This window comes from Panulirus ornatus, chromosome 15, assembly GCF_036320965.1.
Source record: "Panulirus ornatus isolate Po-2019 chromosome 15, ASM3632096v1, whole genome shotgun sequence".
Taxonomy (NCBI): domain Eukaryota; kingdom Metazoa; phylum Arthropoda; class Malacostraca; order Decapoda; family Palinuridae; genus Panulirus; species Panulirus ornatus.
Genome location: NC_092238.1, coordinates 51,074,417 through 51,094,502, shown reverse-complemented (window position 1 = coordinate 51,094,502; position 20,086 = coordinate 51,074,417). Strand labels below are relative to the sequence as shown.

General features: G+C 39.1%; 1 protein-coding gene across 3 annotated transcripts in view; it reads left to right on the top strand.

Annotated features, from left to right (window-relative positions):
• Positions 1 to 20,086, top strand: part of LOC139753873 (uncharacterized) — a 140,674-nt gene that overhangs the window by 50,063 nt on the left and 70,525 nt on the right. For all 3 annotated transcript variants that reach the window (XM_071670831.1, XM_071670829.1, XM_071670830.1), the window contains exons 4-5: positions 8,704 to 8,827; positions 19,380 to 19,540. In XM_071670831.1, coding sequence (XP_071526932.1) covers positions 8,704 to 8,827; positions 19,380 to 19,540 — 285 coding nt within the window. The remainder of the gene's footprint in view (positions 1 to 8,703; positions 8,828 to 19,379; positions 19,541 to 20,086) is intronic.

The window sequence follows — 20,086 nt, the reverse complement described above, 5'->3', positions numbered from 1 at the left end:
ACTGTACCTAATAACCTTGCTCTTATTCACATTTACTCTTAACATTCTTCTTTCACACACTTTACCAAACTCAGTCACCAGCTTCTGCAGTTTCTCACATGAATCAGCCACCAGCGCTGTATCATCAGCGAACAACAACTGACTCACTTCCCAAGCTCTCTTATCCCCAACAGACTTCATACTTGCCCCTCTTTCCAAAACTCTGCATTTACCTCCCTAACATCCCCATCCATAAACAAATTAAACAACCATGGAGACATCACACACCCCTGCCGCAAGCCTACATTCACTGAGAACCAATCACTTTCCTCTCTTCCTACACGTACACATGCCTTACATCCTCGATAAAAACTTTTCACTGCTTCTAACAACTTGCCTCCCACACCATATATTCTTAATACCTTCCACAGAGCATCTCTATCAACTGTATCATATGCCTTCTCCAGATCCATAAATGCTACATACAAATCCATTTGCTTTTCTAAGTATTTCTCACAAACATTCTTCAAAGCAAACACCTGATCCACACATCCTCTACCACTTCTGAAACCACACTGCTCATCCCCAATCTGATGCTCTGTACATGCCTTCACCCTCTCAATCAATACCCTCCCATATGATTTACCAGGAATACTCAACAAACTTATACCTCTGTAATTTGAGCACTCACTCTTATCCCCTTTGCCTTTGTACAATGGCACTATGCACGCATCCCGCCAATCCTCAGGCACCTCACCATGAGTCATACATACATTAAATAACCTTACCAACCAGTCAATAATACAGTCATCCCCTTTTTTAATAAATTCCACTGCAATACCATCCAAACCTGCTGCCTTACCGGCTTTCATCTTCCGCAAAGCTTTTACTACCTCTTCTCTGTTTACCAAATCATGTTCCCTAACCCCCTCACTTTGCACACTACCTCGACCAAAACACCCTATATCTGCCACTCTATCATCAAACACATTCAACAAACCTTCAAAATACTCACTCCATCTCCTTCTCACATCACCACTACTTGTTATCACCTCCCCATTTGCGCCCTTCACTGAAGTTCCCATTTGCTCCCTTGTCTTACGCACTTTATTTACCTCCTTCCAGAACATCTTTTTATTCTCCCTAAAATTTAATGATACTCTCTCACCCCAACTCTCATTTGCCCTCTTTTTCACCTCTTGCACCTTTCTCTTGACCTCCTGTCTCTTTCTTTTATACATCTCTCACTCAATTGCATTTTTTCCCTGCAAAAATCGTCCAAATGCCTCTCTCTTCTCTTTCACTAATAATCTTACTTCTTCATCCCACCACTCACTACCCTTTCTAATCAACCCACCTCCCACTCTTCTCATGCCACAAGCATCTTTTGCGCAAGTCATCACTGATTCCCTAAATACATCCCATTCCTCCCCCACTCCCCTTACTTCCATTGTTCTCACCTTTTTCCATTCTGTACTCAGTCTCTCCTGGTACTTCCTCACACAAGTCTCCGTCCCAAGCTCACTTACTCTCACCACCCTCTTCACCCCAACATTCACTCTTCTTTTCTGAAAACCCATACAAATCTTCACCTTAGCCTCCACAAGATAATGATCAGACATCCCTCCAGTTGCACCTCTCAGCACATTAACATCCAAAAGTCTCTCTTTCGCATGCCTGTCAATTAACACGTAATCCAATAACGCTCTCTGGCCATCTCTCCTACTTACATACGTATACTTATGTATATCTCGCTTTTTAAACCAGGTATTCCCAATCACCAGTCCTTTTTCAGAACATAAATCTACAAGCTCTTCACCATTTCCATTTACAACACTGAACACCCCATGTATACCAATTATTCCCTCAACTGCAACATTACTCACCTTTGCATTCAAATCACCCATCACTATAACCCGGTCTCGTGCATCAAAACCACTAACACACTCATTCAGCTGCTCCCAAAACACTTGCCTCTCATGATCTTTCTTCTCATGCCCAGGTGCATATGCACCAATAATCACCCATCTCTCTCCATCAGCTTTCAGTTTTACCCATATTAATCGAGAATTTACTTTTTTACATTCTATCACATACTCCCACAACTCCTGTTTCATGAGTAGTCCTACTCCTTCCCTTGCTCTTGTCCTCTCACAAACCCCTGACTTTACTCCCAAGACATTCCCAAACCAATCTTCCCCTTTACCCTTGAGCTTCGTTTCACTCAGAGCCAAAACATCCAGGTTCCTTTCCTCAAACATACTACCTATCACGCCTTTTTTCTCATCTTGGTTACATCCACACACATTTAGACACCCCAGTCTGAGCCTTCGAGGAGGATGAGCACTCCCCGTGTGACTCCTTCTGTTTCCCATTTTAGAAAGTTAAAAAATACAAGGAGGATTTCTGGCCCCCTGCTCCCGTCCCCTCTAGTCGCCTTCTACGACACACGAGGAATGCGTGGGAAGTATTCTTTCACCCCTATCCCCAGGTATAATATATATATATTTTTTTTTTCTTTCATACTATTCGCCATTTCCCGCATTAGTGAGGTAGCTTTAAGAACAGAGGACTGGGCCTTAGAGGGAATATCCTCACCTGGCCCCCTTCTCTGTTCCTTCTTTTGGAAAATTAAAAAAAAAAACGCGAGGGGAGGATTTCCAGCCACCCGCTCCCTCCCCTTATAGTCGCCTTCTACGACACGCAGGGAATACGTGGGAAGTATTCTTTCTCCCCTAACCCCAGGGATAAATATATATATATATATATACATATATATATACACACACATACGCACATATACACACACACACACACATATACATATATATACATATGAAAAATGTAAGAAACAATTTAGAAAACTGAAACTTCTAGTTTGAAATGAAATGAAAAAATGAATGTCACATAATGGTTCAACCTCTGGCTATGGAAAAGGGAAATGTATAATTTATTTACACAAACGTCAATAGTAGAACTCATCAATTTAACCACTGTATCAATAAGCTTATCTCGGAAAGCAAAAATGGGTATGTTTGAAGGAATAGTGGTTCCAACAATGTTGTATGGTTGTAAGGCATGGGCTATGGATAGAGTTGTGCGCAGGAGGATGGATGTGCTGGAAATGAGATGTTTGAGGACAATGTGTGGTGTGAGGTGGTTTGATCGAGTAAGTAACGTAAGGGTAAGAGAGATGTGTGGAAATAAAAAGAGCGTGGTTGAGAGAGCAGAAGAGGGTGTTTTGAAATGGTTTGGGCACATGGAGAGAATGAGTGAGGAAAGATTGACCAAGAGGATATATGTGTTGGAGGTGGAGGGAACGAGGAGAAGTGGGAGACCAAATTGGAGGTGGAAAGATGGAGTGAAAAAGATTTTGTGTGATCGGGGCCTGAACATGCGGGAGGGTGAAAGAAGGGCAAGGAATAGAGTGAATTGGATCGATGTGGTATACCGGGGTTGACGTGGTGTCAGTGGATTGAATCAGGGCATGTGAAGCGTCTGGGGTAAACCATGGAAAGCTGTGTAGGTATGTATATTTGCGTGTGTGGACGTATGTATATACATGTGTATGGGGGTGGGTTGGGCCATTTCTTTCGTCTGTTTCCTTGTGCTACCTCGCAAACACAGGAGACAGCGACAAAAAAAAAAAAAAAAAAATCAATAAGTTTCAATGTCTAAGCTACATTTTTTCCAATTTCACTATTTTCTTGTCAAAGAAAGATAACAAGGCATTAATAGATGAAAGAAAGTAGTTAAACAAACTGTTAGCCAAATGTGAGACATTTGATTTAATTCAGATTTTGTGTAGGTTAACCAGAGATAACACCAAATGGATTTGTATGTAGCATTTATGGATCTGGAGAAGGCATATGATAGAGTTGATAGAGATGCTCTGTGGAAGGTATTAAGAATATATGGTGTGGGAGGCAAGTTGTTAGAAGCAGTGAAAAGTTTTTATCGAGGATGTAAGGCATGTGTACGTGTAGGAAGAGAGGAAAGTGATTGGTTCTCAGTGAATGTAGGTTTGCGGCAGGGGTGTGTGATGTCTCCATGGTTGTTTAATTTGTTTATGGATGGGGTTGTTAGGGAGGTAAATGCAAGAGTCCTGGAAAGAGGGGCAAGTATGAAGTCTGTTGGGGATGAGAGAGCTTGGGAAGTGAGTCAGTTGTTGTTCACTGATGATACAGCGCTGGTGGCTGATTCATGTGAGAAACTGCAGAAGCTGGTGACTGAGTTTGGTAAAGTGTGTGGAAGAAGAAAGTTAAGAGTAAATGTGAATAAGAGCAAGGTTATTAGGTACAGTAGGGTTGAGGGTCAAGTCAATTGGGAGGTGAGTTTGAATGGAGAAAAACTGGAGGAAGTGAAGTGTTTTAGATATCTGGGAGTGGATCTGTCAGCGGATGGAACCATGGAAGCGGAAGTGGATCATAGGGTGGGGGAGGGGGCGAAAATTTTGGGAGCCTTGAAAAATGTGTGGAAGTCGAGAACATTATCTCGGAAAGCAAAAATGGGTATGTTTGAAGGAATAGTGGTTCCAACAATGTTGTATGGTTGCGAGGCGTGGGCTATGGATAGAGTTGTGCGCAGGAGGATGGATGTGCTGGAAATGAGATGTTTGAGGACAATGTGTGGTGTGAGGTGGTTTGATCGAGTAAGTAACGTAAGGGTAAGAGAGATGTGTGGAAATAAAAAGAGCGTGGTTGAGAGAGCAGAAGAGGGTGTTTTGAAATGGTTTGGGCACATGGAGAGAATGAGTGAGGAAAGATTGACCAAGAGGATATATGTGTCGGAGGTGGTGGGAACGAGGAGAAGAGGGAGACGAAATTGGAGGTGGAAAGATGGAGTGAAAAAGATTTTGTGTGATCGGGGCCTGAACATGCAGGAGGGTGAAAGGAGGGCAAGGAATAGAGTGAATTGGAGCGATGTGGTATACAGGGGTTGACGTGCTGTCAGTGGATTGAATCAAGGCATGTGAAGGGTCTGGGGTAAACCATGGAAAGCTGTGTAGGTATGTATATTTGCGTGTGTGGACGTGTGTATGTACATGTGTATGGGGGGGGGGTTGGGCCATTTCTTTCGTCTGTTTCCTTGCGGTACCTCGCAAATGCGGGAGACAGCGACAAAGTATAAAAAAAAAAAAAAAAAAAAAACACCACCATTGATTTGATATTACAAATGATATAGCTCCAAAGTAGACACTGAAGATCAGAACTTTATATAAGTGTGTACAGTTTATAAAGTAGAGACAGATAAAAACTATAAGAATGAAATGAGTTGAAAGTTTTAAAAACAACTTAAGTTTCTATTCAGACAAATGCAAATATTTTAGAAGAGAACACAAACTGAATGATCTCAGTATAAGCATTGCAAAAACAAGCACAATTGCTTTCTACCAGAGTATAAAGCAACTGATTACAAAATTGGTGACACACAAGACAAAATTTCGTATTAGAGAAAGATATCAAGATGTTGAAAATAATATCAGTATACAAATGCAAAGGAATTCAAATGGTAACAGACCACTAAGTCCTTACAAGGCTGTCGTGATAGTGGAAGGTATCAGAAACTTAAAGAGTAGGGTAGAAGTTAGAATGCATACAGATAATTCAAAGAGAATGACCAGCAAACTGTCAGTGTGTCTAAGGTGACACAAATCTTGTAAGTTGTGGACTTGAAGAGAAGTATTTATCAAGTCAATCCTTATACATATCTACAGGAATGCTTTCAACCACCCTATTTGGTAAATCATTCCATCAAAGGAAATGTACTTCTCTTCATTCAAGGTGAAATGATTGCCCACAATTTTTTATATGCTACTATGAGTGAAATCAGACAAATCAAATCAAAAGTGATTTGTTCAGTAGTGATTATCAAAGCCTTTGATAATTTTGAGTACTTGTATTAGATTCCCTCTTCACCTCTTTTGTAAGCAAAATAGATTCACATCATTTAGCTGGCTCTCGTAAGATTTAATTTGTTCCTCAGCCTGGCAATCTTCTTAGTAGCTTGACACACACACACACACACACACACACACACACACACACACACACACACACACACACACACACACACACACTCTCTATCTCTCTCTCTCTCTCTCTCTCTCTCTCTCTCTCTCTCTCTCTCTCTCTCTCTCTCTCTCTCTCTCTCTCAACAAAATACTCAAACTAGGGCCAAATCAATTAATGGAAAAGAGCAAAGATTATTTCCTAGAATTAATTTCAAGGCCTCCCATCAAAGGGATCACCACAGTTAAAGAGTCCCCAATAATCTATGTCTTTACATGCCTCCTTAGGTATAGAAATGGAAGGAAAAGTAAGTAATGCAACAAGAATGAGAATGGAGCAATTGGAAGAAAAAAGAGTAAGAAATGCTGACAGTAAAAGAAAGTTGTTTTATAGAAAAGAACAAAGGTCAGATGATGAAAAACTCATTTAAAGCATGTATAGAAATCCAAAAGTATCTCTTGCATAAATGAATATAGAAAAGAACAAAAATATCAGAGATTAGACATGTTGAAGAAGGTGACTATTATGTATAGGGTTCTAGAAAAATATGCTAAATGTCATTATTTGCTAAGCATGAGAGAATGGAGGAATTGAAAATGAAATATTTTATAGATTTGATGAATATGCACTATCAGATATAAGCATAACAGAAAGAGCTATAACTGAGGCAGTTGACCAACTGAAAGAGAAGTATGCAGTATGCACCAGCATCAGAAAAAAAGAAAACTCACTTTATTAGTAAAGACAAAGTTTACACCAATATAGCATGGTGCATATACACAGGATTCCATGTATTAGTAAAGACAAAGTTTACACCAATATAGCCTGGTGCATATACACAGGATTCCATGTATAGCACTAATATACTTACTTCATACCCAAGGGGTCCTGTAAATCCTAATAAGTCTCCCGCAGCACTCAGAAAGTTGGCCATGTCCACTGGTTTGGACTAGCGGTCATTATTATTTTGTTTTTGTTTTCACCCTTTTTTTCATATGGGGAGGGAGTTTTACACTTTTGGGGATCCCATCTTTAAAATACCTCTTAAATTATATATTCTGTTTGCATTAGCCATGTCCTCATTCAATCTTTTCTGTTCATTACATCTGTATATAAGTATATACGTATTCCCTGCGTGTCGTAGAAGGCGACTAAAAGGGAAGGGAGCGGGGGGCTGGAAATCCTCCCCTCTCGTTTTTTTTTTTTTTTTTTTTTTTTTCCCCCCAAAAGAAGGAACAGAGAAGGGGGCCAGGTGAGAATATTCCCTCAGAGGCCCAGTCCTCTGTTCTTAACGCTACCTCGCTATCGCGGGAAATGGTGAATAGTATGAAAAAAAAAAAAAATAAGTATATAAGTTGCTTAATTTTATGTTGTGTCCTCTGGTTTCTCTAACCCTGCATCACTCAAAGAACTGTCCACTGTCCACATCGTCAAGCTTTTAAAAACATTAAGGGTGTAACTCTCAGTCTTTTTTCTTCCAGGATGGGTAAATTTTAGGCCACCAGTCTTTCTCAGTAGCTTACCTCTCTCAATTCTGGTACCATCTCTGTTGCTTTCCTCTGGATCTTCTGTATGAACTCTTTGTGCTTCTTCAGGGGCAGTGACAACTTGAGAAATATATTCAAGTTTCAGCCATATGTATAATTACCTTATCCATGTACTTGAAGGCTAGTTTTGATATATGCCAGCAGACAGTTTTTCTCATTAACAGTTCTCGTAATGTAGGAATCTGGTGACAGGTTAGGGATGATGTTAACTCTCAAGTCTTTCTCACACAGAATCTTGAAGCTTAATTCCTGCAAGGAAATGATATATTGAGGCTGTCTTTTGCTTTGTCTCATCCTCAATACATTACACTTGTTTGGATTAATTTCATTAACCATGCTTCAAACCAAATTTGGAGTCTGTGTAGGTACCCTTGTAAGCTGATGGAATCCCCCTCACTTTCCCTTCCTTGATGACCTTTGCATCATATGCAAACATTTCAAGTAGGATGTCATACTTTCAGGCTGGTCACCTCAACCCATGTGGAAATGGCTCCATTAACATGCGTCCTTTGTTCCTTCCCGCTGAGATGATATGTTGATTGTAGGATTTATCCCCTTATTCGTGCTTGGTGATCCAGCTTCATAATCAGCTTTGTATGTTGTACAGTGTCATATGCCTTCTGGCCATCCAGATTAGGCAATCCACTCAGTCTTCCCACTTATCTAGGACTGAGCTCACTCTCTTACAAAACTCTTAAGAGATTAGGTACACGTGAGCTCATTTTGCTAAAACTGTGTTGTCTCTTACTTAGGAAATGTCTCCTCCATAGAATGTTATCCCCTTACTATCTGGTGATCTTTTCCAGAATCATACAAAGCACACTCGTTACTGAGACCAGTCTGTACTCCAAAATCTCCTCATTTCATCTCATTGGTGTTGGAACTGCATTTTCTTCCACAGTGAAAACACTTCTGAACTTATTATTTAATTCCTCACATGCCTGACACCATCCTCTATAAATTTTCCTTCTTAATCCCTTAGCCTGATTAGCTGTCCCTGAACTGACAACTAACTCCTGATGAATTTATAGAAAAGTTTTGGATTTTCACATACCATGTCTACTCCAGTCTTTTCAATTTCTTTGTTCCTCTTCATATCCTGTTTCCCCATGTTTGTAGTGACTCGATATTCATTGGTGATATTCATGGGTTCTTTTTCTTTACAGATGTATACGTCTAAGATCTGAGGGAATGGAGGTTCCTCTATATACAGCTGAAGATCACAATCACTTTGTTGATTTGTATTTTGTTTTACTGTACAAATTTCAGCGCAAAGCATTTTTAGATGAAGTAAGTATTGGGAATTATTTACATTTATGATTAACTTATCATTCTGCTTTGGATGAATGAATGAGTTATGTACAGGGGTTCCCTGGATAATGGACAGATTTGGTTCCTTGACCCTGATTGTATGTTATTTTTGTTCATGATTTTAAAAATATAAACAAATGCTTAAGAATAGGGTTAATACTTATACTTGTGGATGAGAGAGCTTGGGAAGTGAGTCAGTTGCTAATCGCTGATGATACAGCGCTGGTGGCTGATTTGTGTGAGAAACTGCAGAAGCTGGTGACTGAGTTTGGTAAAGTGTGTGAAAGAAGAAAGCTGAGATTAAATGTGAATAAGAGCAAGGTTATTAGGTTCAATAGGGTTGAGAGACAAGTCAATTGGGAGATAACTTTGAAGGGAGAAAACCTGGAGGAAGTGAAGTGTTTTAGATGTCTGGGAGTGGATTTGGCAGCGGATGGAACCATGGAAGCAGAAGTGAATTATAGGGTGGGGGAGGGGGTGAAAGTTCTGGGAGCGTTGAAGAATATGTGGAAGTCGAGAACATTATCTCAGAAAGCAAAAATGAGTATGTATGAAGGAATAGTGGTTCCAACAATGTTATATGGTTGCGAGGCGTGGGTTATGGATAGAGTTGTGCGGAGGAGGGTGGATGTGCTGGAAATGAGATGTTTCAGGACAATATGTTGTGTGAGGTGGTTTGATCGAGTATGTAATAATAGGGTAAGAGAGATGTGGGGTAATAAAAAGAGTGTGGTTGAGTGAGCAGAAGAGGGTATTTTGAAATGGTTTGGTCACATGGAGAGAATGAGTGAGGAAAGATTGACCAAGAGGATATATGTGTCAGAGGTGGAGAGAACGAGGAGAAGTGGGATACCAAATTGGAGGTGGAAAGATGGAGTGAAAAAGATTTTGAGTGATTGGGGCCTGAACATGCAGGAGGGTGAAAGGCGTGCAAGGAATAGAGTGAATTGGAATGATGTGGTATACCGGGGTCGACATGCTGTGAATGGATTGAACCAGGGCATGTGAAGCGTCTGGGGTAAATCATGGAAAGTTCTGTGGGGCCTGGATATGGAAAGGGAGCTGTGGTTTCGGTGCATTATTATATGACAGCTAGAGACTGAGTGTGAACAAAAGTGGCCTTTGTTGTCTTTTTCCTAGCGCTACCTCGCGCACATGAGGGGGGAGGGGGATGTTATTTCATGTGTGGCGGGTTGGCAATGGAATGAATAAAGGCAGACAGTATGAATTATGTACATGTGTATATATGTATATGTCTGTGTGTATATATATATGTGTACATTGAGATGTATAGGTATGTATATTTGCGTGTGTGGACGTGTATGTATGTGCATGTGTATGGGGGTGGGTTAGGCCATTTCTTTTGTCTGTTTCCTTGTGCTACCTTGCAAACACGGGAGACCGACAAAGCAAAATAAATAAATGAATAAATGTTTATATATGTATACGTTGAGATGTATAGGTATGTTTATTTGCGTGTGTGGTCGTGTATGTATATATATGTGTATGTGGGTGGGTTGGGCCATTCTTTTGTCTGTTTCCTTGCGCTACCTCGCTAATGTGGGAGACAGCAACAAAGCAAAATAAATAAGTAAATAAATACCTGACTGCAGTAATGTGTTCTAAAGTGAATGTAGTTAATAAAACACCATAATAAGCTACACTTATGAAAAAGATGCAGTTCTATTGTTCATAAGTATGAGTAATTGATTGTATGGCAGACTAGGAATTAGATATTGGTTTTTGGAACTTGTTTGTTAGTACAGTACAGGTGTTTGTAGGTCAAATGCTCTTAAGTCAGGGATCCCCAGGATGGGTGATCCCCCAGGATGGGTATTGCTTGCTGGGCAGTGATGAGCATTGAGTATAATTTGATGATGATTTGTTTTGTTTATGCATTTTTGCTTTTATGTGTATTGGAATACATTTGTTGACAGGAGGTGCATATTTATAGTGCCACAGGTATAAATCTCATTTCTGGAAAAGCTTGAAACTTTTCTGTTTTTGTAGCATTTATGCAGTGACATTCACTTTTATCGTGTGGTTTGATTTATTGCATGAATTTTGTTACACCAGGGCCTCAAGTTGTAGGGAATTATCTTTTGACATTTTGGAATTAGAGTATGTTGTACTGACATAAGACAAAATTGGAAAGAACAAACATTTTTAACCTTTGTATTTTTTATGTGTGGAGTTGTGCTTAGGAGGGTAAATGTGTTGGAAATGAAGTGTTTGAGGACAGTATGAGGTGTGAAGTGCTTTGACCAATTAAGTAATGACAAGGTAAGGGAGATGTATGGTAATGAAAAGAATGTCCTTGAGAGAGCAGAAGAGGGTAGGTTGAAATGGTTTGTACCTATGGAGAGAATGGGTGAGGAAAGGTTGACAAAGAGGATGTATGGGTCAGAAGTGGAGGGAACAAGGAGAATGGGATGACTAAATCGGAGATAGAAGGATGGATGGAGGGAATTCGAATTTCAGTGATTGGGGTCTGAACATGTAGCAGAGTGAAAGGCATGCATGGGATAAAGTGAATTGGATTGATATGGTATACTGGGGTTGATGCACTCTTAAAGGACTGAACCAGGGCATGTGAAATGTTTGGCATAAACAGGGAAAGGGCTGTGGGGCTTGGATGTAGGTAGGTGTGTGTGGTTTCAGTGCATTACGCATGACAACTTGAGAATTTATGTAAGCAGATATAGTCTTTCTTCGTGTGTTCCTGGTGCTTGCTCACTAACATGGGGAATGGTGATCAAGCGTGAAAGAAAAAAGAAATTTTTCATGTCTAAGAGAATACTTTCTTTTAATGAAATATACCATTAGAATATTTGTGCACTTATTCTGCATATTCTAATGATGTCACAACAGACTACCATTCAGTTAGTATCCTACCAACTGGTAAAAAATGTTTGAGTTCTCTGCATTCCCATTAGTTTCCACATTTACATCAATTGTAGATATTTCAACATAGCTGGAAGAAATGTTAAAGATACTCCTGGAATTACAAGCTTTAAGGCTTTCTCCCTTGAAGTAAAGATGCAAAGGAGGTTAAGTACTGGGTGGAAATTCATGGTTATAGCCAAGTCTGTTGGTAGTTCTCACTAATCTGCCTCTGTATTCAAAATGTTTTAGATAATCTGCTCGAAGCTGTTTGGGTATTTATTCTGCATATTTTAATGGTGTTATGGCAAAATACTATCCAGCTCAATCTCATCAACCGGTGAAGCACGTTTCAGATCATATTCCACCTACTAGTAAAAAACTGATCAGATGAATGCTTGTTTCTGCAAGTTTATCCATGGTTTTCAACCCTTAATACTTGTGTATTTCCTGAAAATTATTGGTTACACACCTCAACAAGTGCTTTGTGAATGAGACTTGCTTTTCTTGGAAAAGAATTCAAGCAAGGGCATTCATTAGCAAGGAAGAAAAGCCCTCATCAACATATCTGGTATTTTTCACTAACATTTTATCCATTATTTTAATGATTATCTATATGTTTGTTAGTTTGAGAGTTAGGTAAGAACCTTCCGCTGAGAACTTTGTAGAAGAATATGTTTCTTTTATACTTGTTCTTCATTTCCCTTGTTAGCGAAGTAGCACCAGGAATAGAAGAAAAAGCCTCATTCGCTGTCATTTATTCTCTAGCTGTCATATGTAATGTACCAAAACCACAACACCCCCACCACAGCTGTAAAAGCATTTTACCATTTTATGTAACTATCATATGATTGACATTTTGCCATGGGTGCATGGCAGAGTTGACATTCACTATCTTTCCTTTACTGGATACATAACTGTTGGAACTGTACCTCCTGTTGTTTGTTAATTTGTGAATATTTAAGTAATTATTAACTCAGGAATACTATGAAGAAAAAGTGTATAAGAATGCAATTCACTGTGTATACATTGAATGTTTTGCCCTTGACTCTCACTACTTTTCATCAGATGACATTGCTTGCATCATTCTTTTGTTTGCTATGTAGCTGTTCCCCCTCTGATACTAATTTTCTGAGATATTTTTGAGAGGGGTCAAGGCATGTACAGAGCATCAGATTGGGAAAGATCAGTATGGTTTCAGAAGTGGTAGAGGATGTGTGGATCAGGTGTTTGCCTTGAAGAATGTATGTGAGAAATACTTAGAAAAACAGATGGATTTGTATTTAGCATTTATGGATCTGGAGAAGGCATATGATAGAGTTGATAGAGATGCTCTGTGGAAGGTAGTAAGAGTATATGGTGTGGGAGGTAAGTTGCTAGAAGCAGTGAAAAGTTTTTATCGAGGATGTAAGGTATGTGTACGAGTAGGAAGAAAGTGATTGGTTCCTAGTGAATGTAGGTTTGCGGCAAGGATGCATGATGTCTCCATGGTTGTTTAATTTGTTTATGGATGGGGCTGTTAGGGAGGTGAATGTAAGAGTTTTGGCGAGAGGGGTAAGTATGCAGTCTGTTGTAGAGGAGAGGGCTTGGGAAGTGAGTCAGTTGTTGTTCGCTGATAATACAGCGCTGGTGGCTGATTCAGGTGAGAAACTGCAGAAGCTGGTGACTGAGTTTGGTAAAGTGTATGAAAGAAGAAAGCTGAAAGTAAATGTGAAGTGAAAAAGAGGAAGTGAAGTGTTTTAGATATCTGGGAGTGGATCTGGCAGTGGATGGAACCATGGAAGTGGAAGCGATTCACAGGATGGGGGAGGGGGCGAAGGTTCTAGGAGCATTGAAGAATGTGTGGAAGGTGAGAACGTTATCTCGGAGAGCAGAAATGGGTATGTTTGAAGGAATAGTGGTTCCAACAATGTTGTATGGTTGTAAGGCATGGGCGATTAATAGGGTTGTGCAGAGGAGGGTAGATGTGTGGGAATTGAGATGTTTGAGGACAATATTTGGTGTGGGGTGGTTTGATCGAGTAAGTAATGAAAGGGTAAGAGAGATGTGTGGTAATAAAAAGAGTGTGGTTGAGAGAGCAGAAGAGGGTGTATTGAAGTGGTTTGGTCACATGGAGAGAATGGGTGAGGAAAGATTGACAAAAAGGATATGTATGTCAGAGATGGAGGGAACAAGAAGTGTGAGACCAAATTGGAGGTGGAAGGATGAAGTGAAAAAGATTTTGAGTGATCAGGGACTGAACATACAAGAGGGTGAAAGGAGTGCAAGGAATAGTATACCGGGTTGGACGTGCTGTCATTGGATTGAACCAGGGCATGTGACGCACCTGGGGTAAACCATGGAATGTTCTGTGGGGCCTGGATGTGGAAAGAGATCTGTGCTTTCGGTGCATTACACATGACAGCTAGAGTGTGAGTGTGGACGAATGTAGTCTTTGTTGTCCTTTCCTAGCGCTACCTCGTGTGCATGCGGGGGGGAGGGAGGTGTCATTTCATGTGTGGCAGGGTGGCGGTGGGAATGGATGAATGCAGCACGTATGGATATGTGCATGTGTATGTATGTATATGTCTGTGTATGTATATGTATGTATATGTTGAAATGTAGGGGTATGCATATGTGCATGTGTGGGCGTTTATGTATATACATGTGTATGTGGGTGGGTTTGGCCATTCTTTCGTCTGTTTTCTTGCGCTGCCTTGCTAATCCAGGAGATAGCGACAAAGTATAATAAAATTATTTATATTTTATTTTCCTTTGTCGCTGTCTCTCGCGTTTGCGAGGTAGCGCAAGGAAACAGACGAAAGAAATGGCCCAACCCACCCCCATACACATGTATATACATACACATCCCCACATGCAAATATACATACCCATACATCTCAATGTACACATATATATACACACACAGACATATACATATATACACATGCACACAATTCATACCGTCTGCCTTTATTCATTCCCATCGCCACCTCGCCACAAATGGAAATAACATCCCCCTCCCCCTCATGTGTGCGAGGTAGCGCTAGGAAAAGACAACAAAGGCCCCATTCGTTTACACTCAGTCTCGAGCTGTCATGCAATAATGCCCGAAACCACAGCTCCCTTTCCACATCCAGGCCCCACAGAACTTTCCATGGTTTACCCCAGACGCTTCACATGCCCTGATTCAATCCATTGACAGCACATCTATAAAAAAATATAGAATAATATATGATGTGTATATGAGTGGATTGGCCACTCTTCGTATGTTTCCTGACACTATGTCACTGACATGGGAAAGAGTGGTTGAATATAATGATAAAACAATATAAAATGATACAGTTTACTGAATTCTCTCTACGGATGAAGGTGGAAGAATACTGCCCATGTATCTCATGCATGTTGTGCAAGTCAAGTAAAGGGAGAGGATCCTACTTTCTTGTATTCTTTTTCAAAAGAAGGAACAAATAGACCCAAGTGAGGATTTTTAATATTAGACTAAGTGATCTGTTCTTCACTCTACCTAGCACACATGGGAAATAGTAAATATCTTTGAAAAAAATTACAAAGTATGTGTTGAGTGTTCTGCCATTACTGCTTACCAGTTGCTAGACAACATTCTTTCGTTTGAGATTTATCAATTTGAAATCTGCCACCCATTTTATCCATTATTTTAAGAACCTCTTGGAGAGAACAGTTTAAAAAGAAATTTTATATAGAAGTACATTCTATTGTTTTACCTAACAGTTACATGATTAACTATTTTCTGTGGGTGCTTGGCTATCTTTCGTTGGCTACCTTTCCTTCGGTCATGGTGTAGGGAGCCATCTTTCCTTCATTGGATGCATAGCTGTTTGGCATTTTGCCACACATTTCCTCCATCATTTTTGTGAATATTTATGTAATTTTTAGATCAAGAGTTAGGTATTATTCTACTGAACAGAATTGTGTTAAGGAAATATAGATAGACATACAGTTTACCAATTATATGTTGAATTTTGCCAGTGGTGCTTACTACTTGCTAAAGGTGGCGTTGCTAGCTTGCATTCTTTTGTCAAATGTGTGACTACACACACTTAGCACCCATTATTAGCTCATTAGTCAGGTAACAACCTACTGAAGAGAATGTAAAGGAGTGAACAGTATATGAAAATGCATTTGAATGACCATATGTTGAAAATTTTGCTGTTGGAGCTTGCTGTTTGCTAGAGATGGTATTGCTAACTATGGCAACAGAGTCTGCATAACTAGTGCCTTTAGTGCCTCATCCATAATAGGCCACTGACAGAGGACTACTCCAGTGCAGTGTTTGCATAGGCTCTTACCTAATATTCTTACTGACTGCTACTACCTAAGTTTCTACCAAATGGTCCTGCCTAAATGTTCCTACTGACTGTTTCTATCTATTTCTTCCCAGTTTAGTTCATGATTTAAGAAAATCTTGAAGAAATAGATTTAATTCCATATACTGGAGTAATGTGCCAGTTTATTTTCTATCTCAGTGATGTAGCATGTGCAGCGATCCAATATGACTGAAGCATGTGTAGCCATCCAATATGACTTAACATTTATCACTGACTTAATATGTGTGTGTGACACGTATGAAAGTTATGTATTGTCTCAAGTGAATGCCAATAGAATATGGTAAATTGTTGTATTCTTGAACTAAGTTACTTGAAATATATTCCATTCTTAAAAAGTAGATATGAGAAAATTTCGTTCAGGAACATAAACCTCCCTTATAACATGGGTTTCAGTGACTTAACGTATGATGGATTTGTGTTGAGAGAGGTGTTCAGAAATGTCATCTTGTCATAAGGTGAGGCACAGGTGTGCAAAACATATTTGATTGATATTATTTGATTATATGGTATTCCAGTAAACCTTGAGTTATAATGCAAGGGCTTGAATACACTACTCCAGTGAGTTGCTGGGTGAATGGATGATTACACAAGTTGACATGTGCAAAAAATGTGGTTGAGTGCAGATGAAAGCAAATGAGTCTTGAGTACCAGTGACAAGATTTTGACATGAGTCAGGGCTAGCATATAACATATCTTTTTTCCCCCCACACTCATTCCATGATTGGATATGTTGATTTCATACAGGTCAGTTTTGAGATATTTCCCAGGTGTATTTTAAAGTTATGGGGAATTGATTTTTGCAGATTTTTATTTTGTTGAAAAAAACAGTTAAGTTATTAGAGCTGGAAAAGTGGGGTGGTAAGGAATGAAGAGTACCTGTATGCCTACAAGTAATGCAGTGAAATTTTGCCATTAGTTGGGGCTAGTGCAAAGCCCTCACTGCACGTCTTATGTGAATGATGATAATTGTTTGTCACTGCAGCTACAAATGTAATATTATTGTCAAACCCAGGTTTATTTAGAACTGTTTTTAACCATGTTATCAAAGTTTCTTTTGAAATAGATTGGAATAATACTAAAGAGAAAGAACTGGGGAAAATGCATGAAATGTATGTAAGGGAGGTATGTAAGGAAAGGGGTAAGTGGAGACTTTTTTTTGAGATTGCCCCCATGATGGGAGTTCCTGGAGGGAATGGGCATCAGAGTTAAAAGTGGGTAGATAGATTCTTTTAAATATGTGTGTATTTGCCTCATACATATATTTTATTTCTTATGGTAGTGTATTGAATAGACTGTCCACTTTACTGTCTGACTCTCATATAGCTTTGTTTATCTCATTCTTATAGTCCATGCTCTTAACACAGACTTTCCCCTACAAGGCTGATTAATTCTGTAGCTTCCCCTCATATATGAGAAAACCTACCAGCTCTTAACACAGACTTTCCCCTACAAGGCTGATTAATTCTGTAGCTTCCCCTCATATATGAGAAAACCTACCAGCCTACCATTAGCATCATATGTTGTTGGGCACAGTATAAGTTGTTTTTTTCCTCATTGAGAGGCTTTTATGCTCAGTACATTGTCTTTTACTCCTTCAGTTTGTTGCCATGCATATATTATCACATGGCTTTCCTGCATTCTTCCTGGGCTGTAAATTTTTATTCAGTCTCTCATGATAAATCATGTGTTCGAGTCCTCTATTTTGGTTATGAAGTCTGTCTAACCTTTTTATTTCTACTTGTTTTGTTGGTAACTAATTTTGCTTTTTATGTATGCTTTGAACATTTTCATCATCATTTTCTGTCCTTGTAGTGAAAGTTCTCGTTATCATACCACAAATACTTGGGTTGATTGTGCTATCTTCTCTTCATGCTCTTTAAATTTGTTTGGCATTTATGATTACCAAGAGATCTATGGCATCTGTTTCACTTTCTATCATTTTCCCTGTTGGGCCCAAGTAGAATGTTAGTATATTGCTAACTGTTCAGTGACTTGTTTGGTCATAGTTATCTTTATTGATTTCCATCAAGTTCACTGCTTCCTATTTGTAGATTGTATTGCTAAACTTCATTGAGAATGAGACAATGTTCTGGAAAGAGGTGAACAATGTGTGGAGAACAGCAGGAAAAATGTTGGTGACAGTGTGGAGAGCTGGTGGAGAGATAGTAACAGATGAAAATGTGAGAAAGAGATGGAATAGTATTTAGAAAGATTGCTGAATGCATTAGATGACAGGAAAGCTAATATGTTTTCATGCAAGGTGGCAGTCGAGTGAGGTTGTCATGGTAAATGTGACTGAAAAGATGGGAGGACAGGGAAAGATGGATTGTTTATAAGCATTATGAGTGTATTGGATTGGAGTTGAGTTTCATAACATTTGTGAATGATGATGTTTTATATTTGAATGACCCAAGTTTTGGTGTTTGAGGATTTTTATTAAAGGCAGGGAGAAAAAAAACAATGAATTACAGAGGTGTAATTGTATAGATTATACATGATAAGGTGTCTTGGGGAGTCGTCTCATTCACAAAGCTGGAGACTATGAGGGCAGTGTGGTTTCAAAAGAGTGAGAGGGTGTGTGGACCAGTTGTTTGCTCTAAGGGATATGTTTGAGTACTTGGAGAAAAAGAATGGCTTTTTTGTGGCATGTATGGACCATGAGAAGCATGTGATAGGGTTGACAGTGATGCATTATAGAAGTGCAAAGATGGAAAGTTGCAAAATGCAATTAGTTTTTGCAATGCAAATGCAATTAGTATTGTGTGTGTGTTTGAATAGGAAGGGATATAGGTGAATGGTTCCTAGTGAATGTAGTTTATATGTCCAGGATATGTGATGTCACCATGGTGGTGAGGTAAGTGAATGTGTTGGGTCTTGAAGTAAAGAATAGGTCTGCAGTATGCTGTGAATGGGGTTGAATGGGAGGCAGACTTTAGAGAGAATCATGAAAAGTTGGTGTCCGAGTTTAGGAGAGTGTGTAAAGAAGGAAAGTTGAAAGTAAAATGCGAAGAGAGGTAAGATATTGGGTAGGATGAAACTGGAAGATTTGTGTTACTTTAAAAGGGAAGGACCTGGAGGAACTGAATTGCTCTGTTGGACATGGTTGCAGGTATAACCACAAGAGTAGAAGTGTCACGGACTGTAAGAGAGGGCTGGGGTCATGTGTGCATTAAGGATGATGTGAATTTTTTATTTTAATTTGAATAATGATCATGGGTTAAGAGAGAGTTGAAAGGGGAAATTGTTGAAAGCAGAAATTGTTTTTTCGTAAAAAGAAAATATTTCACCACCTTCAATTGCAGGTCAAATCTCTGGATGTGAATGAAGGTGTAAGCTTGGTGAGAAGACTGGTTGCAAAACAAGACAAAGCAAAGGTCTGGAAACATCGGCTGAAGATTGCAGACCTTGCTATACAGATTTTCTTAGCTACCACTATTGTCAAGAAGTATAGTCATGACTTTTGGTATGTAACTGTATAGTTTTCTCTTATTACGGTCTGTCAAAAATTATGAATATATTTATGATACTACTGAAAATACTACTACATGGGATCCCCTTACCCTACATTAGTAATCTTAACTTTTTCTGTGATAGTATGAAATTAAATTGAGAATTTCAAATTGTATTGTACAATCTATACATCTGTGAAATGTTGATGATTATGGATGGCCCTCTAGTTAGATACATTTCTTATGGTTGTTATCTGTTCACATGATTGGAACTGGAGTATCACTTTATTGTGAAAATTGAATTCTGTTTGTATGTTGTAGTTTATTGTATATTGATACTCTTGTACTCAGGTGAATCATATAAGAATTGTCCAGAAGACTTTTGTTAGTGTGCAGTTATGCATCAATAAGTTTAAAATTCACAAGAATCCAATTATGAGTCTGTAGTTACATTTAATGGTTTCAGATGTGTGCCAAACACTTCCACATATTATTTGTCCATACCTCACAAACATTTTGTATTACCAGGAATTGTGAAAATTTTTATATATTTTGATTAT